The 25,791-nt window shown below is 54.7% G+C and overlaps 1 protein-coding gene across 3 annotated transcripts in view; it reads right to left on the bottom strand.

The window, feature by feature from the left end:
* scyl1 (SCY1-like, kinase-like 1) overlaps positions 1-25,067 on the bottom strand; it is a 77,076-nt gene extending 52,009 nt beyond the window's left edge. For 2 of the 3 annotated variants that reach the window (XM_072246036.1, XM_072246037.1), the window contains exons 1-5: positions 24,932-25,067; positions 11,470-11,610; positions 9,439-9,561; positions 2,898-3,118; positions 1,680-1,770 (exon numbers count right to left, since the gene is read on the bottom strand). In XM_072246036.1, coding sequence (XP_072102137.1) covers positions 1,680-1,770; positions 2,898-3,118; positions 9,439-9,561; positions 11,470-11,610; positions 24,932-25,039 — 684 coding nt within the window. In that variant the 5' untranslated portion in view covers positions 25,040-25,067. Of the gene's footprint in view, positions 1-1,679; positions 1,771-2,897; positions 3,119-9,438; positions 9,562-11,469; positions 11,611-17,407; positions 17,500-24,931 lie in introns of those variants that run through there. The other variant, XM_072246038.1, reaches the window with a different exon arrangement.
* Between the last annotated feature and the right edge of the window lie 724 nt (positions 25,068-25,791).

Below are 25,791 nucleotides of genomic sequence, written 5' to 3'. Positions count from 1 at the left end.
ATGAGATGAGATTGAAGGTGTGGGTTGTCGGGGTACCTTGCCTGATGAAACAGACACACAAAGTCAGGTTACTGACAGAGCTTGCTCTTCTCAAGAAAGATCTGTTCATGTGCATTAACAACTTTCAGAGCACCTTAGAAGAATTGTAGAGATGCATGGAGCTAGAAAAGGCCACAAAAACATTTTTAAAGACCTGTGTGTTCATCAGTCCACAGTAAGATGAATTGTCTACAAATGGAGGAAACTCAGTACTGTTGCTATTCTCCCTGGGAGTGGACATCATGCAAAGATCACACCAGGAGGACAATGTGTAATGCTGAAGGAGGTGAAAAAGAACCCAGGGGTAACAGCAAAAGATCTACAAAAAATCTCCAGAATTTGCTAGAGTCTCTGTTCATTGTGTCCGCTATAAGAAAACCACCGAACAAGAATGGTGTTCATGGAAGGACACCACGGAGGAAACCGCTGCTCTCCAAAAAAAAAAAATTGCTGCATGTTTCAAGTTTGCAAAAGACCACCTGGATGTTCTACAATGCTTCTGGGATTGAGATGCTGTGGCATAACCTGAAGAGGGCTGTTCATTCAAGGTATTCCAGAACTGAAACAGTTTTGTACCTCCTCGCCATTGTGCAAGTCTGATCAGCAGCTACAGGAAACGTTTGGTGGATGTTATTGCTGCTAACATCCTCATAGAAACATTTCGAATGTTGAAAGGCATGGACAGAGTGGATGTGGCAAAGTTGTTTCCCATGATGGGGGAGTCTAGTACGAGAGGGCATGACTTAAGGACTGAAGGGCGCCCATTCAGAACAGAGATGCGAAGAAATTTTTTTAGCCAGAGGGCGGTGAATCTATGGAATTTGTTGCCATGGGCGGCACTGGAGGCCAAGTCATTGGGTGTATTTAAGGCAGAGATTGATAGGTATCTGAGTAGCCAGGGCATCAAAGGTTATGGTGAGAAGGCAGGGGAGTAGGACTGAATGGGAGAATGGATCAGCTCATGATAAAATGGCGGACCAGACTCGATGGGCCAAATGGCCGACTTCTGCTCCTTTGTCTTATGGTGTAAAGGAGATTCCACCAATTATTAAATACAGGGGTCCACATACTTTTTCCAACCTGGACTGTAAATGATTAAACAACTAAATAATGTGTTCAATAAAGACATGAGAAGTACAATTGTTTGTAATGTTTTCAGTTTGGGCGGATTGTGTGTGTCTATTATTGTGACTTAGATGAAGATCAGACCACATTTCATGAGTAATTAATGCAGAAAAACAGGTAATTGCAAAGTGTTCACAAACTTTTTCTTGCAACCGTACATGTAGTATGAACTTTGAGCATGACCCCAAGGGAAGATCTTGGGTACTGCAAGGTCTTCCCCATTAATGCAGCAAGGGAATCAGCCTTTGAACTTTCAGATATAGTAGCAGAATTAGGCCATCTGGCTGCTCATTAGAGCAGGAGTTGCTGAGTAAACGTGTAAAATGATTGTATTAAATGTTTCTGCCAGTCTCAAATACAAACACATTGTGAAGTTACCCTTGTCCATCCTGGTGATGACATGTACCTATGGTGGGGTAGTTATGGGCTGCTGGTTTGTATTAAGGAGCAGGTTGGGGTTATTTGAAAATGACTGAATATTTTTAAATTCATACTGAGGAGGGACGAGGACTGACCTTTCCGAGGGAGCGGAGGGAGGACAGTCTCGGCAGTGGTCCGTTGAAAATCTCCCAGATCAGGCAGCCCAGACGCCACATATCGGCTGACCTGGAACAAGAGTAGGAGTCAGTCAAGTCCAGAGTTACACTACCCGATCTTGAAACACAGCCTGCTCAGTATCAAAGGACACATGGCCACAACGTACAGAGCTGCTCCAAAAGGCCAGGGAAACTTTTCTTATAAACTTCCCTTGGACTCCATGGAGACTGGCTGAGTCGGTGAAGTTGCTACTTTGTCAACCCCTCTCTGGCACCAACGTCAAACACTGTCGCTGACCACACACCAGTAACTATAAAGACACGGCCAACTGAGCAAAATAATATTGAGTACCTGAACACGACATTATCAGGGACAGGGCATAGACACAGAGTGAAGCCCCCTCCACACCGTCCCATCACACACTCCCGGGGTCAGACACAGAGTGAAACTCCCTCCACACCGTCCAATCACACACTCCCGGGGTCAGACACAGAGTGAAGCTCCCTCCACACCGTCCCATCACACACTCCCGGGGTCAGACACAGAGTGAAGCCTCCTCCACACCGTCCCATCACACTCCCGGGGTCAGACACAGAGTGAAACTCCCTCCACACCGTCCCATCACACACTCCCGGGGTCAGACACAGAGTGAAGCTCCCTCCACACCGTCCCGTCACACACTCCCGGGGTCAGACACAGAGTGAAGCTCCCTCCACACCGTCCCATCACACACTCCCGGGGTCAGACACAGAGTGAAGCTCCCTCCACACCGTCCCATCACACACTCCCGGGGGTCAGACACAGAGTGAAACTCCCTCCACACCGTCCCATCACACACTCCCGGGGTCAGACACAGAGTGAAACTCCCTCCACACCGTCCCATCACACACTCCCGGGGTCAGACACAGAGTGAAGCTCCCTCCACACCGTCCCATCACACACTCCCGGGGTCAGACACAGAGTGAAGCTCCCTCCACACTGTCCCATCATACACTCCCCAGGTCAGACTCAGAGTGAAGCTCTTTCTACATCATCTGATCACACATCAGCTGGAATCTTCCATATGTCAACATCACTTATCCTTGCCACTGGGAGCTGCCATGTACCACCCCCCAGCAGCACCAGGAGCTTCTGTGTACACCCCCCACCCCCCCCCGCAGCAACAGGAGGATGAGGCCCTTTGCATGGTGATTTACCATTTCTCCCCTCTGCCGGCATTCGTGTCTGTCTTCTCTGGCGGGTCGTACTTGTCAAGCTCCGGGAAGCCCTTCAGCGTCGGCAGTGTGTCTCCCTGCACTGGGTACATGTAGTCAAGGCCACCCAGCTTCCACTCGCCCGCACGGTCCACGAACACGGCCGCCATGCACACGTTGTTGTGGATCAGGTTGCAATCGTTCACGAGGAAAGACAAGGCTTTCTGAAAGACAGAAGACGCTACATCCAACACTGATTATGCTAAGATTAACAAGGACAGAATATGAACAACATCCTAGAAACGTGTTGGATTAGAGTGTAGAATTGTTATTTCAAAGTTCAAAATAAATTTATTATCAAAGTGCATAAACATCACCATGTACAACCCCGAGGTTCAACCTCTTGTGGGTGTTCACAGTAAATACACAACAGAATCAATACAAGACCGTATCCAATGCAATAGGACAAACAGCCAGTGTGCAAACAGCAACAAACTGTGCAAATACAAAGAGAGAGAAAGAAAACCCAAAATAATAATAGTAATAAATAAATAAATAAATAAGAAATCAATGCTGAGAACATGATTTGTAGAGACCTTAAAAGTGAGTCAGTGGGTCGTGGAGTCAGTTCAGTGTTGTGGTGAGTGAAGTTATCGACACCAGTTCAGGAGCCTGACGGGTGAGGGAAAATAACTGCTCCTCGTTATTTTTTTCTTGCAGTTTAACTTTCCACTGCTTATTATATTTGTACAGAATCACCAATATAGGTGTAATTATTCAATCAATTCAGATTTAGATTGATTTATCACGTGTACATGTTAGCATACAGTGAAATGTGTCGTTTGTATTAATAACCACCACCACCTCAGCACATGTTGGGGGCAGCCTGCAAATGATGCCACACATTCTGGCACCAACACAGCATGCCCACAATGCCTGGCAGAACAACACTGCAGACAACAAGCAAGAAAATAACAGCAAACAAGCCTCATTCCTCCCTCACACATGGATGGGCCCCCAGGCTGCAGCTCCTGGCCATTAGGCTTCGACTCCTGAACTCCAGGTTCGAACCCTGAGCCGACTGACCAACTGATCCTCGTGCCTCCTGTCCCACCGACCTGGGGCAGCCCAGCATCCACAGACGCCCTTTGTCACCCTTGAGGGCAGAGCAGTAACGTGCCCACATCACTGTCCCTAAACCCTACCCTGTCCCCATAAACCATCCCTACGAACTTGAAAAACAACCAGTCCGAGCCACAACCTCAATGGATACCGCAGCCTAGCGTCATCCTGACCTGTTGCTCCAGACGCTGCTTTGCTAGTTCTTTAGCAGTTTTTTAGTTTTTCTGTAGGTGAATCCGGCTATTAAACGTTATCACTGGAAAGCTGGAAACACCACTGATGCTGCCTTCACCTGCACCTCCTCCATTTTACCCCATCTTCCTGATGGCTTAATAGGAATGGAGTCCCCCCCCTTCAATTCCCTACTCTGCCCCCTTACCTCTTCTCTTCATCTGCCTGTCAACATCCTTCCCTTTCCCCAATCGCCCACTGTCGTGTCCTATCAAGACTCTTCCTTCCTCAGCCCTTTCCCCTTTCACCTCCCAGCTTACTTCACTGCCCCCTCCACTCACCCACCTTTGCCCTCACCTATCACCTGCCAGTTTGTCCTCCTCCCCCCACCTTTCTCACCTGGCTTCTTCCCCCTTCCTTTCTAGTCCTGATGAAGGGTCACGGCCTGAAACGTCGATTGTTTACCCCTCTCCATAGTTGTTGCCTGGCCTGCTGACTTCCTCCAGCATTTTGTGTGTGCTTCACTGAACTGCTGTTACCTTTTTGTCTGTGCTAGTTTCTTTTTGTGTGTAAGACGACCACAACTTCTTTGTTCTTCTCTTCCTTCGTTTGTTTTCTGTTCTCGGGGTTGCTGGGTGGTGCAGGCTCACTGGGTCAGAAGGGCCTGCCCTGTGATGTATACACAATAAACAACTCGAAGCAGCGGGATTTGTACCTCACTGGGTCAGAAGGGCCTGCCCTGTGTTGTATACACAATAAACAACTCGAAGCAGCGGGATTTGTACCTCACTGGGTCAGAAGGGCCTGCCCTGTGTTGTATACACAATAAACAACTCGAAGCAGCAGGATTTGTACCTCACTGGGTCAGAAGGGCCTGCCCTGTGTTGTATACACAATAAACAACTCGAAGCAGCGGGATTTGTACCCCACTGGGTCAGAAGAGCCTGCCCTGTGTTGTATACACAATAAACAACTTGAAGCAGCAGGATTTGTACCTGATTGGGCCCACCATTGAGAACATCTACCGTAAACGCTGCCTGGGCAGGGTGAAAAGCATTATCAGGGATGCATTTCACCCTAACCATGGACTTTTTACTCTGCTCCCATCCGGTAGGCACTACAGGAGCCGCCGCTCCCGCACCAGCAGGCACAGGAAGAGCTTCTTCCCTGAGGCTGTGACCCTGCTGAACCTCACATCACAGCGCTAAGCAGTATCGCACCCATATTGTACTGTCTCAGTGCTTTTATATTTGTGTTCTGTGGCACTTACTTTTTATTCACAGTTATTTTGTAAATAACACTATTCTTTGCATTTCTGGTCAGATGCTAAACGCATTTCATTGGCTTTGTATCTGTACTCGGCACAATGACAATAAAGTTGAATCTAATCTAATCTAATCTAAAAGAAGGTCCTGCTCTGTGTTGTATACACAATAAAACAGCTCGAGGCAGCAGGATTTGTACCTCACTGGGTCAGAAGGGCCTGCCCTGTGTTGTATACACAATAAAACAGCTCGAGGCAGCAGGATTTGTATCTCACTGGGTCAGAAGGGCCTGCCCTGTGTTGTATACACAATAAAACAGCTCGAGGCAGCAGGATTTGTACCTCATTCTTGACATCCTCATTCTCTGGATCGTAAAAAGAACAAGATGTAGATAAGGCCTAATTTGGAGAATTGTACACAGTTCTGATCACCTACCTACAGGAAAGGTGTAAATAAAATTGAAAGAGTACAGGGAAATTAAAAGGATTTTGCCAGGATTCAACAGGAAGTTTTAGGGAAAGCTTGAATAAGTTAGGACTTCATTCCATGGAGTGTCAGAGAATGAGGGGAGGTGTACAAAATTCTGAGGGGTATAGATAGGGTAAATGCAAGCAGGCTTTGTCCACTGGGGTTGGGTGGGACTACAACCGGAGGTCATGGGTTAAGGGTGAAAGGTGAAATGTTTAAGGGGAACATGAGGGGGATCTTCTTCACTCGGAGCATGGTGAGAGTGTGGAATGAGCTGACAGCGCAAGTGGAAGATGCTGGTTCAGTTGAAAGACTGAGAGAAAATCTGGAAAGGTACATGGATGAAAGGGGTACGCAGGGCTATGGTCTGGGTGCAGATCAATGGGAGAAGGCCGAATTAACAGTTTGGGACAAACCAGATGGGCTGAAGGGCCTGCTTCTGTGCTGCGGTGCTTCATGACGCTGTCAGCTCCGGCTCTTCCTCCACAGATACTGCCTGACGCGCTGAGAACTTCCACAACCGTCACTCCTCCCACAGCACCGAGTGCAGTGCACTTCCACCTTGAAGCCTCACCTCTCCTTCAAACTGCTCGCCCACGGCCTCCCAGGCGACAAACCAGCGTTAAAATGCGCCACGGCAGGTAGTGCTGCTGCCGCCCTGCCCAAGCAAGCTGGGTGTGATTACGCGCGCCGGTGCCGTCCGTGAGGAGTTATTTGTTTCCAGGTAGAGTGCAGAACAGGCCGCACTGCCCGGCAACAAAATGATTTAACCCTAACCTAGTCACAGGACAATTTACAGTGACCGATTAACCGAGTAACCGGTGCATCTCCGGACTGTGGGAGGAAACTGGAGTATCCTGAGGAATCCCGTGCGCACACATGGGGAGAACGTACATACTTCTTCGCAGAGGACGCTGGAGAAGTACTCCGAGCAGTGATCATGCTGCGCTGACCGCTACACTACTACTGGATTCTGTCTCCCAGCTCCCGGGTGCTGTTGTTTTCCCCACCACACCCCGGGGGTGGCACCGTAGCATAGCGGTTAGCACAAACGCCAGTGATCGACGATTGCGGTTTGATTCTCGCCGCCGTGTGCATGTTCTCCCTGTGACCTCGCGGGTTTTTCTCCAGGTAATCTGGTTTCTTCCCAAAGGTGTGTGGCTCAGATTAGTAAATTGTGGTCATGCTCTGTTGGCGCCAGAACCACGGCAACACCTGCCAGCGGCTCCAGGCACATCGTAAGTGACTCTTTCCACTGTTTGCTCGATGCACATCAGACAGATAAACCTATTATCATGTCCCAAGTTAATTACCTGCAGGGGGCATGGGGTGTCCAGGGAGGGGCAGCATCTCTGGTGAAGGGGCTTGTTGTGTCCATCTGGCCCGTCGAGCCTGCTCCCTCATTCAATAAGATCATGGCTGATCTGGCCATGGACTCATCTCCACCTACCTGCCTTTTCCCCGTAACCTTTCATTCCCCTACTATGCAAAAATCTATCCAACCTTGTCTTAAATCTATTTACTGAGGTAGCCTCCACTGCTTCAATGGGCAGATTCACCACTCCCTGGGAAAAGCAGTTCCTCCTCATCTCCATCCTAAATTTACTCCCCCAAATCTTGAGGCTATGTCCCCTAGTTCTAGTCTCACCTACCAGTGGAAACAACTGTCCTGCCTCTATCTTATCGACACCTTTCATAATTTTATGTTTCGGTAAGATCTCCTCTCATTCTTCTGAATTCCAGTGAGTACAGTCCCAGGCGACTCAATCCCTCCTCATCGTCTAACCCCCTCATCTCTGGACTCAACCGAGCTAACCTCCTCTGCACCGTCTCCAAAGCCAATATATCCCTTCTCAAGTAAGGAGACCAGAACTGCACACAGTACTCCAGGTGCAGCCTCACCAGTCCCCTGTACAAATGCAGTGTAACCTCTCCACTCTTAAATTCAATCCCTCTAGCAATGAAGGCCAGCATTCCATTTGCCCTCTTGATAGCCTGCTGCACCTGCAAACCAACCTTTTGTGATTCATGCACGAGCACTCCCAAGTCCCTCTGCACAGCAGCGTGCTGCAATCTTTTACCATTTGAATAATGATCTGCTCTTTCATTTTTCCTTCCAAAGTCGATGGCCTCGCATTTACCAACATTGTACTCGATCTGCCAGCCTTGCTCACTCACTTAACCCATCTATATCTCTCTGCAGACTCTCCGTGTCTGCTGCACGATTTGACTTTCCACTTGATTTAGTATTATCAGCAAACTTCGATACACTACACTTGATCCCCTCTACCAGATCGTTAATGTATATCGTGAACAGTTGTGGGTCCAGTACCGACCCCTATGGCACACCGCTCACCACTGATTGCCAACCAGAGAAACACCCCTGTATCCCAACTCTCTGCTTTTTATTCGTTAACCAATCCTCTGTCCATGCTAATATATCACCCCAACTCTATGCACCAAAGCTCACTCACCTCTGGTCCACACTGAACACTCAGCTCACCTGTGGCTCCAAGTAGCCGTTAGCATAAGACAGCGGCCACACCGCGGTACACCGCTTTGACAGGTGAGGGTAGCTGGTGGCCTCACACCCTGGTGAGATAGGGACTTGCCTGTTCCAGTGGGTGAAGTAATTTCCAGCAGACTGGACAGATGAGATCTAACGGCCATGAAGGCAGCACCGCAACGCTCCGTGGACAGCAAAGGGCACGACGAGGCACAGAAGACATCACGGTCATCCACTGTAACCAGGGAAGACCCCAGTTTGTGATGACTACTCATAGCACTGGACCCGGACTTGGTTGCTGGTCGAAAGAGTGGCACTGCCCCAGTGAAACAGCTTTCCCACGTTAAAAACTCTCTCGGGCAGGTCTGGCATTGTTGGATACCACAGACAACCAACAAAATTACCTGTAGTGTCGCCACGAGACCGTATTGTAAGGGGTTAACCTCTGTGCTTGTCAGATGTTTCACCACCGTGGCCTTGAACGTAACAGAACTGGCTGCAGAAGCTTTGATTACTACTGCGGGAAGTCACTATGAGAAGGTAATACCGCGGGAACAGCCATGGGACGACGGAGACCGGGAGCAGGACTCGTCGAGAGAGCAGTGACAAGTTCGGGTTCGGTGTTGTGTATTGATCCACTTACTGCAGTATTTCATACCAGTGGGAAGGGTAGAGCGGTCGGAGGGAGGGGGCTCAGGGATAGTGTCCAAAGCCTCACCAACTGGCCAGTCGTAAATGGCGTCGCTGCAGTGAGAGGGGCCCACGTACACCTAGATAGTGCTTGTCCTGTCTTGTCCTAATAACAGTGTTGTAGTTCAAAGCAGATAATTGGAGTTTATGTCTTTGTCTCATCAAGATGAATCTGAGAACCTACTACTTTAACAAAACAGTGATGAAAGAGAAGAGGAACTGACACGAGGAGGGGAGGGCAGCAGAGGAATAGGGTGGGACCAGAATGACTGGGAGCCAGCACAGCTCTGAAGGAGCGAATGGCCTGAAGCGGCAGGCTTACCACAATCTGATGGAGGCCCCAGGAGATCTCTGGCTCGCTCAGCCCCCCCACGGCCGCCTTCGCCTTCAGGTAGCTTCCCAGCGGGGTGACCGGCTCCGTCACCACATACAGGCATTTCTCCGTCTGTGGAATCAAGGCGGAGACGGTTAGTGACACACCGGCGGCGAAGTGCAGCCGATCAGTCGGGCCCCCGGCCATCACCTATTCTGGGTTGTTGTGTTGTACAATGAATCAGAGTTGATTAGAGAGCTTAAGGCGAAAGAGCCTTTACGGGCAAGAGATCGCAATATGATCCAACTTCACTGTGAAATTTGAGAAGGAGAAGCTAATGTCAGATGTATCAGTATTACAGTGGAGTAAAGGGAATTTCAGAGGCATGAGAGAGCAGTTGGCCAGAATTGGAGAAGAACGCTGGCAGGGATGACAGCACAGCAGCAGTGGCTGGAATCTTTGGAAGGCAAAGGATATATACATCCCAGAGTGTGTATGACGAGAGGCATTGATCGTGTGAATAGTCAGAAGCTTTTCCCCAGGGCTAAAATGGCTATCACGAGAGAGCATAGTTTTAAGAGAGTGGTGAATGTGTGGAATGGGCTGCCGGCGACGGTGGTGGAGGCAGATACGATGGGGTCTTTTAAGAAACTCCTGAACAGGTACATGGAGCTCAGAAAAACAGAGAGCTATGGGTAACCCTAGGTTCGTCCATCGTCGTCGTCGATGAAGACCTCGACACCATTATGATGATGATGGTGTCGAGACTAGCGCATGATTTGGATTTAAGTGAGGGAGAGTTGCGCAGAGTCAGCCTCACTCTCTCTTCCCAATTCCCATCTGGATCCCAGGTAATTTCTAAGGTAAGGACATGTTCGGCACAGCTTCGATAGGTTTTGATGAGGTCACCCCTCATTCTTCCGAATTCCAATGCGAGGCTACACTTGGAGATTTGTGAGCAGTTTCGAGACCCTGATCTTAGAAAGGATGTGCTGAGACTGGTACAGGTTCAAAAGGGGTTCACAAAAATGATTCCAGGATTAAACAGAGTGTTTGATGGCTCTGAGCCTGTACTCACTGGAATTCGGAAGAGTGGTGAATCTATGGATTTCATTGCTGCAGGCAGCTGTGGAGGCCAAGTCATTGAGTATACTTAAGACAGAGGGTGATACGTTCTTGATTGTTCAGGTCATGAGGGACAGAGGGAGAAGGCAGGAGATTGGGGTGAGAGAAAAAATGGATCAGCCATGATGAACTGGTGGAGCAGACTCGATGGGCCAAATGGCCTGATTCTGCTCCTATATCTTATGGTGTTAAGGGCTCATGGTAATGCTGAGGTTCTGTAAGGCATTGGTCAGGCTGCACTTGGAGTACTGAGCGCAGTTTTGGGCTCCTCATCTAAGAATGTACTGGCATCGGAGAGGGCCCAGAAGAGGTTCATAAGAATGATTCCAAGAATGTAAGGGTTAACAGATGAGGAGTATTTGATAGCTCTGGGCCTGTACCCACTGGAGTTTATTGGAATGAGGGGGATCTCAATGAAACTTATCAAATATCGAAAGGCCTAGACACAGTGGACGTGAAGAGGATGCTTCCAGTACTGGAAGTGCAGGACCAGAGGGCACAGCCTCAGAATAGAGGGATATCCCTTTGGAATAGAGATGAGGAGGAATTTCTTTAGCCAGACGATGGTGAATCTGTGGAATCCATTGCCACAGACGGCTGTGGAGGCTAAGTCACTGAGTGTATTTAAAGGGGAGGTCAACATACTCTTGATCATTCGGGGTGTCAAGGATGATGGGGAAAAGACAGGAGAATGGGGTTGAGAGGGATAATAAATCAGCCATGATGGAATGGCCTAATTCTGCTCCTATGCCTCCTGAGCTTATGGGTTTTTAAGCAGCGGTGTGGGCTACAACAGCACCAAGGGCGGAGGAGACTGATGGACCACCCCTCAATGGACTTTGGCTGTCCCGTGGTTAAGACTGACAACACCTCAGCCCCCACCGATACAGACATCCCGCGGCCCACCTACCGTACCTCCAACCCGTCGACGAAGGACAGGATGATCGGGTGGCGCAAGGTTTTCAGCCGTTTGAACGCCGCTTTCGCCACCTGCGTCCGCTCATCAGAGTTGGGCTTGACGTCGTACACAAAGACGGACACGGGGTCATTGGTAACCTGTGGAGAGAGGGGAAGGAACGCACAGTCAGCCCAGGCTCTGCTTCAACACAGCGCGAGGGCAGTGACCAGCAATAGCCGGCAGATGTGGAGTTGGTAGAGCGAGGGCATGCAGCAAGGGCTTGTAACTGGCTCATGGAATGCAGACTCAGCCTTAGGTATTCTGGGAGGACCCCACCTTCTCAATTAGAGCACTCCAGCACAGAAACAGGCCCTTCAGCCCATCTATTATTCTGCTTAGACCCACTGCCTTGCACTTTGACCACAGCCCTGCATACCCCCCCCCCCCCACCGACCCTTATCCAAGTACCTATCCAAACTTCTCTTAAATGGTCAAATCGAGCTTGCATGCACCACCTGAGCTGGCAGGTCTTGTCCCACACTCTGAGTGAAGAAGTTTCTCCTCTGGGTCGCCTTAAACATTTCACCTTTCACCCTTAACCTCTAGTTCTAGTCTCACCCAACTTCAAGTGGAAAAAGCCTGCTTGCATTTACCCTATCTATGCCCCTCATAATTTTGTACACCTCTGTCAAATCTCCTCTCATTCTGCTACACTCCAGGGAATAAAGTACTAACCTGTTCAACCTTTCTCGATAACTCATTCTGTAAATATTCTCTGTACTCTTTCAACCTTATTTACTTCATTCCTGTAGGTGTGTGACCAAAACTGCTAGTCCGCCCTGATCAAAATCACACAAAATAGCAACCAGAATCCAGAAACACGTAACAAGAAATACAGAGTTCAGTCCATAAACTGTGTCAATTAAACCTTCCTTAAGACCAAAGACTCCAGCACCATCAAGAGAGAAGGTGAGAGAGTCCGGTCAAATGCAGACACCTTCCTCTGGAAGGACAGAGAGAGTGAGGGACTCAATCAAACACAGGCAGACGGCGCTGAACAGCCACTCACGTTCCACTCTCATCCTCATGGATTTCAACCTTGCTTGACGCTCTCATTGCTGAAAAATTGAGTCAATCGTGTGCTCGCGCCTCACCTCTAGACTAGGCGTCCAGGCCACACGTTCTGCTCAAAATCTCACCGAATGCCCTCAGAGACAGCAAAGAGCCAGATCGCTCAGCTGGCCCGAAAACACACTTCCGAAAAGTAAACCCCCAGGTTCCAATAGTAGCAGAATCATACTGGCGCCATCTTCTTCCCTTTGTGCTGGGAGTGGCCAGAAAGTGTTGCCGTACATTCCACCAGTGGAGGATGCTGCGTCCCGCCGTGTCGCCGGCGGAGCGTGCTGCGTCTCATTGTGACCATCAAGGAGGTGGTACACTCAAAAATTCGGGAACAGCTTCTTCCCCTGACACCAAACAGTTCCTCGCTATTCCTCTTTTGCACTCTTTATGGCAGCTTACAGTAATTTGTTATGCCTGCACTGTACTGCTGCCACAAACAAAATTCACAACAGCGCAACGCTATCACAGCTTGGGGCGTCACAGTTCCGAGTTCCATTCCAACAGTGGCCGTAAGGGGTTTGCACGTTCCTCCATGTCAGCGCATGGGTTTGCCCTGGGATCTCTGGTTTCCTCCCACAGTCCGAAGGCGTACGGATAAGTAGGTTAATTGGTCAGTGTAAGTCGTCCTGTGAAAGGCTGGGCACTGCGGCTCGTTCGGCCGGAACAGCCTATTCACACACAAGTTCTAACAGAGGGATCAGGAGTGGAGAGAGTGAGCGATTTCAAGCTCTTGGGTGTCAGTATCTCTGAGGACCTAACACATTGATGCAGCGACAAAGAAGGCACGACAGCAGCTATATTTCATCCGGAATTTGAAGAGATTTGGTGTGTCACCAAGGGCACAAGTTTCTACAGAGGTATCGTAAAGACCATTCTGACTGATTGCATCACTGTCAGGTACTCAGCTCCATCGTGGGCATCAGCCTTCGTAGTATTCAGGACATCTTCAACGAGCGATGCCTCAGAAAGGCAGCGCCCATCATTAAGGACCCCCATCACCCAGGTCATGCCCTCATCAGGGAGGAGGTACAGAGCCTGAAGGCACACACTCGACGATTCAGGAACAGCTTCTTCCCCTCTGCCATTAGATTTCTGAATGGACACTGAACCCATGAACACTACCTCAGCACTTTATTATTTCTATTTTTGCACAAGTTTTATATATACTTACCGTAATCCACTTTTTTCCTCTCTGTTATTATGTACTGCATTGTACTGCTGCTGGAAACACAATAAATTTTACGACATTTGCCGGTGATACTAAACCTGATTCTGAGCTGTACAGATAAATAAACGTCAGTGACAATAAACCCGATTCTGATTTTGAAACAACTTCCTCAAAACTGGGCATCGCCTCACTGCTGCGTGTATGACATCTCCCAGCTCTCACCGTCTGAAGAGAGAGCTCTGCCTGGTTAATTTTAGTACTGGAGTCGATGACGTGATGTTTGCTTGCATTCTTCAGCCTGCCCTGCCCTTGTTCACGTCACCCGTCTGTCTCCTGCCAAAGCCTTGCCGCACTGCTGTCTCACTTCCAAGGGAAGGGGGGGACTGAGTGTATCTGCTCTCCGGGACCCCAGGGGGTGATAAAAGCATGAGGTGAAGATGGAGGGGGAGGGTGATGAGGGGAGAGGTGTGTGGTGGCTCCCCAGGATAGTGGGGAGGGGGGTTGTTAGGAGGATGGGTGAGGGGGCATTGGATGGGAGGAGGAGCGGATGTCTGATGTTGAGGGGTATGTTGGAGATGGGGTGAGGGAGATGAGGAAAGGTAGGAGGAGGGGGTTTGGTCTGGCAGCTCCTTGGGACGGTGTGAGAGGACGGTGGGGATGGGGTGGACTTGGGCTGACAGTTCCCCGGGGCAATGGAAGGGGGTAGTGAGGCGTGTGCAGGTAGAGGAGGACGAAGAGGGACGGGGAGGGGGGAGTGTGTGGTGACTGCACAGGATTGTGGGGGAGTGCTAGGCGAATGGGTGAGGGGGTGTATGGGAGGTGGGCGAGGACGATTGCAGGCGGGAGGGGGAGGGGGAGTCTGATGTTGAGGGAGGGTATTGGAGACAGCGTGAGGAGGGTAAAGGAAAGTTGGTCTGGCAGCTCCTTGGGACAGTGGGGAAGGGTGAGCAGGGACGGGAGGGGGATGTAAGAGGTAGTTGAGGGGGATTGGGGAAGTCTGATGGCTCTTCAGAACAGTGGGAGGGGGTGGTGAGGGGTGTGGAGGGAGACGTTGAGGAGGGACGGGAGGGGAGTACGGCATGGCTCCCTGGGACATTGGGAGGGGGAAGAGTGACTGGGGGAGGGAGGAGGGTTTGTGGATTATGTAACAGCTCTCCAGGACAGTGGGAGGGGGTAATGAGGGGTGTGGAGGGAGACGTTGAGGAGGGACGGGAGGGGAGTATGGGATAGTTTCCCAGGACAGTGGGAGGAGGTGGTGGGGGGGGGTAGACGTTGAGGAGGGACAGGAGGAGAGTATGGGATAGTCTCCCAGGACAGTGGGAGGGGGTGATGAGGGGTGTGGGGGTAGACGTTGAGGAGGGACGGGAGGGGAGTATGGGGTAGTTCCCCAGGACAGTGGGAGGAGGTGGTGAGGGGTGTGGGGGGAGATGTTGAGGAGGGACGGGAGGGGAGTATGGGATAGTTTCCCAGGACAGTGGGAGGGGGTGATGAGGGGTGTGGGGGGAGACATTGAGGAGGGACGGGAGGGAAGTATGGGATAGTTTCCCAGGACAGTGAGAGGAGGTGGGGAGGTGGAGAATGACGAGGGAGGAGGATGTGCTGGAGATGGGGTGGGGGGATAACAGGGTTGGTCTCCTGGGACAGTGGGAGGGTGGTGAGGGGACAGAGAGATGAGGAGGGAGAGAAGGGAGGATATATTGCTGTTGGGATGAGAGGGATAACGGGGTTGGTCTGACAGCGCCTGGGACAGTGGGAGGGAGATGGGGGTGGTGTTGGGGAGATGAGGAGGGACCAGGGGGGAGAGAGAATCCGATTCAGAATCAGAATCAGGTTTATTATCACCGGCACGTGATGTGAAATTTGTTAACTTGGCAGCAGCAGTTCAATGTAATACATAATCTAGCGGGGGGGGGGGAAGAGAGAGAGAGAGAAAAATAAAATAAAATATAATAAATAAACAAATCAATTACATATATTAATAGATGATTAAAAAATGTGCAAAAACACAAATACTGTATATTTTTAAAAAAGTGAGGTAGTGTCCAAAGCTTCAGTGTCCATTTAGGAATCTAATGGCAGAGGGGAAGAAGCTGTTCCTGAATCGCTGAGTGTGAGCCTTCAGGCTTCTGTATCTCCTACCTGATGGTAACAGTGAGAAAAGGACATGCCCTGGGTGCTGGAGGTCCTTAATAATGGACACTGCCTTTCTGAGACACCACTCCCTGAAGATGTCCTGGGTACTTTGTAGGCTAGTACCCAAGATGGAGCTGACCAGATTTACAACCTTCTGCAGCTTCTTTTGGTCCTGTGCAGTAGCCCCTCCATACCAGACAGTGATGCAGCCTGTCAGAATGCTCTCCATAGTACAACTATAGAAGTTTTTGAGTGAATTTGTTGACATGAGAAATCGCTTCAAACTCCCAATAAGGTATAGCCGCTGTCTTGCCTTCTTTATGACTACATCAATACATTGGGACCAGGTTAGATCCTCAGAGATCTTGACCTCCACTTCTCTCCACTTCTGATCCCTCTATGAGGATTGGTATGTGTTCCTTTGTCTTACCTTTCCTGAAGTCCACAATCAGCTCTTTTATCTTTCTGACGTTGAGTGCCAGGTTGTTGCTGTGGCAACATTCCACTAGTTGGCATATTTCACTCATGTGCGCCCTCTCGTCACCACCTGAGATTCTATCAACGATGGTTGTATCGTCAGCAAATTTGTAGGTGGTATTTGAGCTATGCCCAGCCACACAGTCATGTGTACATAGAGAGTAGAGCAGTGGGCTAAGCACACACCCCTGAGGTGCACCAGTGTTGATCGTCAGCAAGGAGGATATGTTATCACCAATCTGCACAGATTGTGGTCTTCTGGTTAAGAAGTCGAGGATCCAATTACAGAGGGAGTTACAGAGGCCCAGGTTCTGCAACTTCTGAATCAGGATTGTGGGAATGATGGTCTTAAATGCTGAGCTACAGTCAATGAACAGCATCCTGACGTAGGTGTGTGTGTTGTCCAGGCAGTCTAAAGCCGTGTGGAGAGCCATTGAGATTGCGACTGCCATTGACCTATTGTGGCGATAGGCAAATTGAAATGAGTCCAGGTCCTTGCTGAGGCAGGAGTTCAGTCTAGACATAAACAACCTCTAAAAGCATTTCATCACTGTCGATGTGAGTGCTACCGGGCGATAGTCATTAAACAGCCCACATTATTCTTCTTTGGCACTGGTATAATGGTTGCCTTTTTGAAACAAGTGGGAACTTCCACCCGTAGCAGTGAGAGGTTGAAAATGTCCTTGAATACTCCAGCCAGCTGGTTGGCACAGGTTTTCAGAGCCTTACCAGGTACTCCATCGGGACCTTCCCCCTTGTGAGGATTCACTCTCTTTAAAGACAGCCTAACATCGGCCTCTGAGACAGAGATCACAGGGTCATCAGGTGCAGCAGGGATCTTCACAGCTGTAGTTGTGTCCTCCCTTTCAAAGTGTGCATAGAAAGCGTTGAGTTCATCTGGTAGTGAAGCATCGCTGCCATTCATGCTATTGGGTTTTGCTTTGTACAAAGTAATGTCTTGCAGACCCTGCTAGAGTTGCCGTGCATCTGATATCACCTCCAACCTTGTTCAAAATTGTCCCTTCACCCTTGAAAGTGCCCTCTGCAAATCATACCTTGTTTTCTCGTACAGGCCTGGGTTGCCAGACTTGAATGTCACAGATCCAGCCTTCAGCAGATGATGTACCTCCTGGTTCGTCCACGGCTTTTGGTTGGGGTGAGGGGTATAATGGGATCAGTCTCCCTGGGACATTGGGAGGGTGGTGAGGGAGGGGGGATGAGGAGAGAGAGGGAAGAGGAGGAATCGCAGTTGGGGTGAGGGGTATAATGGGGTCGGTCTCCCCAGGATAGTGGGAGGGCGGTGAGGGGTGTGTGTGTAGGAGGGGATGAGGAGGGACGGGAGACGGACGAATCACTGTTGGGGTGAGGGGAGATAACGGGTTGGTCTCCCTGGGACAGTGGAAGAATGGTGAGGGGTGTGTATGTGTGGGGAACTTGAGGAGGGACCAGAGGGGAGAGGGAGGGGGATGAATAGCTGTTGAGATGAGGGGGATAACGGGGTCGGTCTCCCCGGGACAGTGGGAGGGTGGTGAAGGAGAGGAGATGAGGAGGGAGAGGAAGGAGGACAAATAGCTATTGGGGTAAGGGGGATGACAGGATCGGTCTCCCCCGGACAGTGGGAGGGTGGTGAGTGGTGTGTGTGTGTTGTGGACGTGAGGAGGGACCAGAGGGGGTGAGGAGGGACGGGAGGAGGACGAATCGCCGATGGGGTGAGGGGGATTACGGGGTCGGTCTCCCCGGGACAGTGGGAGGGTGGTGAGTGGTGTGTGTGTGTTGTGGACGTGAGGAGGGACCAGAGGGGGTGAGGAGGGACGGGAGGAGGACGAATCGCTGTTGGGGTGAGGGGGGATAACGGGGTCGGTCTCCCCGGGACAGTGTGAGGGTGGTGAGGGAGGGGAGATGAGGAGGGAGAGGACAGAGGACAACTAACTGATGGGGTGAGGAGGATAACAGGGTCAGTCTCCCCGGGACAGTGGGAGGGTGGTGAGGGGTGTGTGTGTGTTGGGGAGGTGAGGAGGGACCAGAGGGGATGAGGAAGGACGGTGGGAGGACGAATCGCCGATGGGGTGGGGGGGATAACGGGGTCGGTCTCCCCGGGACAGTGGGAGGGTGGTGAGGGAGGGGAGGTGAGGAGGGACCAGAGGGGGTGAGGAGGGACGGTGGGAGGACCAATCGCCGATGGGGTGAGGGGGATAACGGGGTCGGTCTCCCCGGGACAGTGGGAGGGTGGTGAGGGAGGGGAGGTGAGGAGGGACCAGAGGGGGTGAGGAGGGACGGTGGGAGGACCAATCGCCGATGGGGTGAGGGGGATAACGGGGTCGGTCTCCCCGGGACAGTGGGAGGGTGGTGAGGGAGGGGAGGTGAGGAGGGACGGGAGGACGAATCGCCGATGGGGTGAGGGGGATAACGGGGTCGGTCTCCCCGGGACAGTGGGAGGGTGGTGAGGGAGGGGAGGTGAGGAGGGACCAGAAGGGGTGAGGAGGGACGGGAGGAGGACGAATCGCCGATGGGGTGAGGGGGATAACGGGGTCGGTCTCCCCGGGACAGTGGGAGGGTGGTGAGGGAGGGGAGGTGAGGAGGGACGGGAGGAGGACGAATCGCTGTTGGGGTGAGGGGGGATAACAGGGTCGGTCTCCCCGGGACAGTGGGAGGGTGGTGAGGGAGGGGAGGTGAGGAGGGACCAGAAGGGGTGAGGAGGGACGGGAGGAGGACGAATCGCCGATGGGGTGAGGGGGATAACGGGGTCGGTCTCCCCGGGACAGTGGGAGGGTGGTGAGGGAGGGGAGGTGAGGAGGGACGGGAGGGGGTGAGGAGGGACGGTGGGAGGACCAATCGCCGATGGGGTGAGGGGGATAACGGGGTCGGTCTCCCCGGGACAGTGGGAGGGTGGTGAGGGGTGTGTATGTGGGGTGGGGGGGGAGGTGAGGAGGGACCAGAGGGGATGAGGAAGGACGGTGGGAGGACTAATCGCCGATGGGGTGAGGGGGATAACGGGGTCGGTCTCCCCGGGACAGTGGGAGGGTGGTGAGGGAGGGGAGGTGAGGAGGGACCAGAAGGGGTGAGGAGGGACGGGAGGAGGACGAATCGCCGATGGGGTGAGAGGGATAACGGGGTCGGTCTCCCCGGGACAGTGGGAGGGTGGTGAGGGAGGGGAGGTGAGGAGGGACGGGAGGAGGACGAATCGCTGTTAGGGTGAGGGGGGATAACGGGGTCGGTCTCCCCGGGACAGTGGGAGGGTGGTGAGGGAGGGGAGGTGAGGAGGGACCAGAAGGGGTGAGGAGGGACGGGAGGAGGACGAATCGCCGATGGGGTGAGGGGGATAACGGGGTCGGTCTCCCCGGGACAGTGGGAGGGTGGTGAGGGAGGGGAGGTGCGGAGGGATGGGAGGAGGACGAATCGCTGTTGGGGTGAGGGGGGATAACGGGGTCGGTCTCCCCGGGACAGTGGGAGGGTGGTGAGGGAGGGGAGGTGAGGAGGGACCAGAAGGGGTGAGGAGGGACGGGAGGAGGACGAATCGCCGATGGGGTGAGGGGGATAACGGGGTCGGTCTCCCCGGGACAGTGGGAGGGTGGTGAGGGGTGTGTATGTGGGGTGGGGGGGGAGGTGAGGAGGGACCAGAGGGGATGAGGAAGGACGGTGGGAGGACTAATCGCCGATGGGGTGAGGGGGGATAACGGGGTCGGTCTCCCCGGGACAGTGGGAGGGTGGTGAGGGAGGGGAGGTGAGGAGGGACGGGAGGGGGTGAGGAGGGACGGTGGGAGGACTAATCGCCGATGGGGTGAGGGGGATAACGGGGTCGGTCTCCCCGGGACAGTGGGAGGGTGGTGAGGGAGGGGAGGTGAGGAGGGACCAGAAGGGGTGAGGAGGGACGGGAGGAGGACGAATCGCTGTTGGGGTGAGGGGGGATAACGGGGTCGGTCTCCCCGGGACAGTGGGAGGGTGGTGAGGGAGGGGAGGTGAGGAGGGACCAGAAGGGGTGAGGAGGGACGGGAGGAGGACGAATCGCCGATGGGGTGAGGGGGATAACGGGGTCGGTCTCCCCGGGACAGTGGGAGGGTGGTGAGGGAGGGGAGGTGAGGAGGGACCAGAGGGGGTGAGGAGGGACGGTGGGAGGACCAATCGCCGATGGGGTGAGGGGGATAACGGGGTCGGTCTCCCCGGGACAGTGGGAGGGTGGTGAGGGAGGGGAGGTGAGGAGGGACGGGAGGAGGACGAATCGCTGTTGGGGTGAGGGGGGATAACGGGGTCGGTCTCCCCGGGACAGTGGGAGGGTGGTGAGGGAGGGGAGGTGAGGAGGGACCAGAAGGGGTGAGGAGGGACGGGAGGAGGATGAATCGCTGTTGGGGTGAGGGGGGATAACGGGGTCGGTCTCCCCGGGACAGTGGGAGGGTGGTGAGGGAGGGGAGGTGAGGAGGGACCAGAGGGGGTGAGGAGGGACGGTGGGAGGACCAATCGCCGATGGGGTGAGGGGGATAACGGGGTCGGTCTCCCCGGGACAGTGGGAGGGTGGTGAGGGAGGGGAGGTGAGGAGGGACGGGAGGAGGACGAATCGCCGATGGGGTGAGGGGGATAACGGGGTCGGTCTCCCCGGGACAGTGGGAGGGTGGTGAGGGGTGTGTATGTGGTGAGGGAGGGGAGGTGAGGAGGGACCAGAAGGGGTGAGGAAGGACGGTGGGAGGACTAATCGCCGATGGGGTGAGGGGGATAACGGGGTCGGTCTCCCCGGGACAGTGGGAGGGTGGTGAGGGAGGGGAGGTGAGGAGGGACGGGAGGAGGACGAATCGCTGTTGGGGTGAGGGGGATAACGGGGTCGGTCTCCCCGGGACAGTGGGAGGGTGGTGAGGGAGGGGAGGTGAGGAAGGACGGTGGGAGGACTAATCGCCGATGGGGTGAGGGGGATAACGGGGTCGGTCTCCCCGGGACAGTGGGAGGGTGGTGAGGGAGGGGAGGTGAGGAGGGACGGGAGGAGGACGAATCGCTGTTGGGGTGAGGGGGATAACGGGGTCGGTCTCCCCGGGACAGTGGGAGGGTGGTGAGGGAGGGGAGGTGAGGAAGGACGGTGGGAGGACTAATCGCCGATGGGGTGAGGGGGATAACGGGGTCGGTCTCCCCGGGACAGTGGGAGGGTGGTGAGGGAGGGGAGGTGAGGAGGGACGGGAGGAGGACGAATCGCTGTTAGGGTGAGGGGGGATAACGGGGTCGGTCTCCCCGGGACAGTGGGAGGGTGGTGAGGGAGGGGAGGTGAGGAGGGACGGGAGGAGGACGAATCGCTGTTGGGGTGAGGGGGGATAACAGGGTCGGTCTCCCCGGGACAGTGGGAGGGTGGTGAGGGAGGGGAGGTGAGGAAGGACGGTGGGAGGACTAATCGCCGATGGGGTGAGGGGGATAACGGGGTCGGTCTCCCCGGGACAGTGGGAGGGTGGTGAGGGAGGGGAGGTGAGGAAGGACGGTGGGAGGACTAATCGCCGATGGGGTGAGGGGGATAACGGGGTCGGTCTCCCCGGGACAGTGGGAGGGTGGTGAGGGAGGGGAGGTGAGGAGGGACGGGAGGAGGACGAATCGCTGTTAGGGTGAGGGGGATAACGGGGTCGGTCTCCCCGGGACAGTGGGAGGGTGGTGAGGGAGGGGAGGTGAGGAAGGACGGTGGGAGGACTAATCGCCGATGGGGTGAGGGGGATAACGGGGTCGGTCTCCCCGGGACAGTGGGAGGGTGGTGAGGGAGGGGAGGTGAGGAGGGACCAGAAGGGGTGAGGAGGGACGGGAGGAGGACGAATCGCCGATGGGGTGAGGGGGATAACGGGGTCGGTCTCCCCGGGACAGTGGGAGGGTGGTGAGGGAGGGGAGGTGAGGAAGGACGGTGGGAGGACTAATCGCCGATGGGGTGAGGGGGATAACGGGGTCGGTCTCCCCGGGACAGTGGGAGGGTGGTGAGGGAGGGGAGGTGAGGAGGGACGGGAGGAGGACGAATCGCTGTTGGGGTGAGGGGGATAACGGGGTCGGTCTCCCCGGGACAGTGGGAGGGTGGTGAGGGAGGGGAGGTGAGGAAGGACGGTGGGAGGACTAATCGCCGATGGGGTGAGGGGGATAACGGGGTCGGTCTCCCCGGGACAGTGGGAGGGTGGTGAGGGAGGGGAGGTGAGGAAGGACGGTGGGAGGACTAATCGCCGATGGGGTGAGGGGGATAACGGGGTCGGTCTCCCCGGGACAGTGGGAGGGTGGTGAGGGAGGGGAGGTGAGGAAGGACGGTGGGAGGACTAATCGCCGATGGGGTGAGGGGGATAACGGGGTCGGTCTCCCCGGGACAGTGGGAGGGTGGTGAGGGAGGGGAGGTGAGGAGGGACGGGAGGAGGACGAATCGCTGTTAGGGTGAGGGGGATAACGGGGTCGGTCTCCCCGGGACAGTGGGAGGGTGGTGAGGGAGGGGAGGTGAGGAAGGACGGTGGGAGGACTAATCGCCGATGGGGTGAGGGGGATAACGGGGTCGGTCTCCCCGGGACAGTGGGAGGGTGGTGAGGGAGGGGAGGTGAGGAAGGACGGTGGGTGGACTAATCGCCGATGGGGTGAGGGGGATAACGGGGTCGGTCTCCCCGGGACAGTGGGAGGGTGGTGAGGGAGGGGAGGTGAGGAGGGACGGGAGGAGGACGAATCGCTGTTAGGGTGAGGGGGGATAACGGGGTCGGTCTCCCCGGGACAGTGGGAGGGTGGTGAGGGAGGGGAGGTGAGGAGGGACGGGAGGAGGACGAATCGCTGTTGGGGTGAGGGGGGATAACGGGGTCGGTCTCCCCGGGACAGTGGGAGGGTGGTGAGGGAGGGGAGGTGAGGAAGGACGGTGGGTGGACTAATCGCCGATGGGGTGAGGGGGATAACGGGGTCGGTCTCCCCGGGACAGTGGGAGGGTGGTGAGGGAGGGGAGGTGAGGAGGGACCAGAAGGGGTGAGGAGGGACGGGAGGAGGACGAATCGCCGATGGGGTGAGGGGGATAACGGGGTCGGTCTCCCCGGGACAGTGGGAGGGTGGTGAGGGAGGGGAGGTGAGGAGGGACCAGAAGGGGTGAGGAGGGACGGGAGGAGGACGAATCGCCGATGGGGTGAGGGGGATAACGGGGTCGGTCTCCCCGGGACAGTGGGAGGGTGGTGAGGGAGGGGAGGTGAGGAGGGACCAGAAGGGGTGAGGAGGGACGGGAGGAGGACGAATCGCCGATGGGGTGAGGGGGATAACGGGGTCGGTCTCCCCGGGACAGTGGGAGGGTGGTGAGGGAGGGGAGGTGCGGAGGGATGGGAGGAGGACGAATCGCTGTTAGGGTGAGGGGGGATAACGGGGTCGGTCTCCCCGGGACAGTGGGAGGGTGGTGAGGGAGGGGAGGTGAGGAAGGACGGTGGGAGGACTAATCGCCGATGGGGTGAGGGGGATAACGGGGTCGGTCTCCCCGGGACAGTGGGAGGGTGGTGAGGGAGGGGAGGTGCGGAGGGATGGGAGGAGGACGAATCGCTGTTGGGGTGAGGGGGGATAACGGGGTCGGTCTCCCCGGGACAGTGGGAGGGTGGTGAGGGAGGGGAGGTGAGGAGGGACGGGAGGAGGACGAATCGCTGTTAGGGTGAGGGGGGATAACGGGGTCGGTCTCCCCGGGACAGTGGGAGGGTGGTGAGGGAGGGGAGGTGAGGAGGGACGGGAGGAGGACGAATCGCTGTTGGGGTGAGGGGGGATAACAGGGTCGGTCTCCCCGGGACAGTGGGAGGGTGGTGAGGGAGGGGAGGTGAGGAGGGACCAGAAGGGGTGAGGAGGGACGGGAGGAGGACGAATCGCCGATGGGGTGAGGGGGATAACGGGGTCGGTCTCCCCGGGACAGTGGGAGGGTGGTGAGGGAGGGGAGGTGCGGAGGGATGGGAGGAGGACGAATCGCCGATGGGGTGAGGGGGATAACGGGGTCGGTCTCCCCGGGACAGTGGGAGGGTGGTGAGGGAGGGGAGGTGAGGAGGGACGGGAGGAGGACGAATCGCTGTTGGGGTGAGGGGGATAACGGGGTCGGTCTCCCCGGGACAGTGGGAGGGTGGTGAGGGAGGGGAGGTGAGGAGGGACCAGAAGGGGTGAGGAGGGACGGGAGGAGGACGAATCGCTGTTAGGGTGAGGGGGGATAACGGGGTCGGTCTCCCCGGGACAGTGGGAGGGTGGTGAGGGAGGGGAGGTGAGGAGGGACCAGAAGGGGTGAGGAGGGACGGGAGGAGGACGAATCGCCGATGGGGTGAGGGGGATAACGGGGTCGGTCTCCCCGGGACAGTGGGAGGGTGGTGAGGGAGGGGAGGTGCGGAGGGATGGGAGGAGGACTAATCGCCGATGGGGTGAGGGGGATAACAGGGTCGGTCTCCCCGGGACAGTGGGAGGGTGGTGAGGGAGGGGAGGTGAGGAGGGACCAGAAGGGGTGAGGAGGGACGGGAGGAGGACGAATCGCCGATGGGGTGAGGGGGATAACGGGGTCGGTCTCCCCGGGACTCACTCCCCACCCCAGGCCACGTCAGCCGGGCCGGATCCCGGATCGGAGCCCGAGGCCGCCCGCCCCCACACAATGACCCGCCGACTCTCACCTTCCTCCGGCCCGCCTGCAGCTGCCACAAGCCCAGGGAGGCCTCGGTGCTGCCGCCCGTCTCGAAGGGAAAATCCTTGACAGGATCCCGAGAGAAGAAGCCCCACATCGCGGCCGGCCATAGCAGTGACGTCACGTCCTGGATACCGCGCTGTCACGTGAGGGACAGCGCGGAACCAAGCATAGGGCACTTTCTAGGCTGCCATCTTGGACAGGAATTCCTTCCTGGGTCAAGGGGCACCCACCTCCTGCTCCTTGTTACCACCGACTGAGTGAACTTTTCCGACACTTTTTTTCAACAAATAGACCTTGCAAAATACTTTACTGGTACTGGATTTGTATAAAGTATTGGCAGTATTGTAATTCAGTAATCAAGGGAGAATTTAAGGCATCAGATACAAAATGCTGGAGAATCATAGTCATAGTCATACTTTATTGATCCCGGGGGAAATTGGTTTTCGTTACAGTTGCACCATAAATAATTAAATAGTAATAAAACCATAAATAGTTAAATAGTAACATGTAAATTATGCCAGGAAATAAGTCCAGGACCAGCCTATTGGCTCAGGGTGTCTGACCCTCCAAGGGAGGAGTTGTGAAGTTTGATGGCCTCAGGCAGGAATGACTTCCTATGACGCTCTGTGTTGCATCTCGGTGGAATGAGTCTCTGGCTGAATGTACTCCTGTGCCCAACCAGTACATTATGTAGTGGATGGGAGACACTGTCCAAGATGGCATGCAACTTGGACAGCATCCTCTTTTCAGACACCACCGTGAGAGAGTCCAGTTCCATTCCCACAACATCACTGGCCTTATGAATGAGTTTGTTGATTCTGTTGGTGTCTGCTACCCTCAGCCTGC

This window comes from Mobula birostris, chromosome 28 (genome assembly GCF_030028105.1).
Source record: "Mobula birostris isolate sMobBir1 chromosome 28, sMobBir1.hap1, whole genome shotgun sequence".
NCBI classification, from domain to species: domain Eukaryota; kingdom Metazoa; phylum Chordata; class Chondrichthyes; order Myliobatiformes; family Myliobatidae; genus Mobula; species Mobula birostris.
This window is presented reverse-complemented; position numbering and strand designations above follow the sequence as displayed.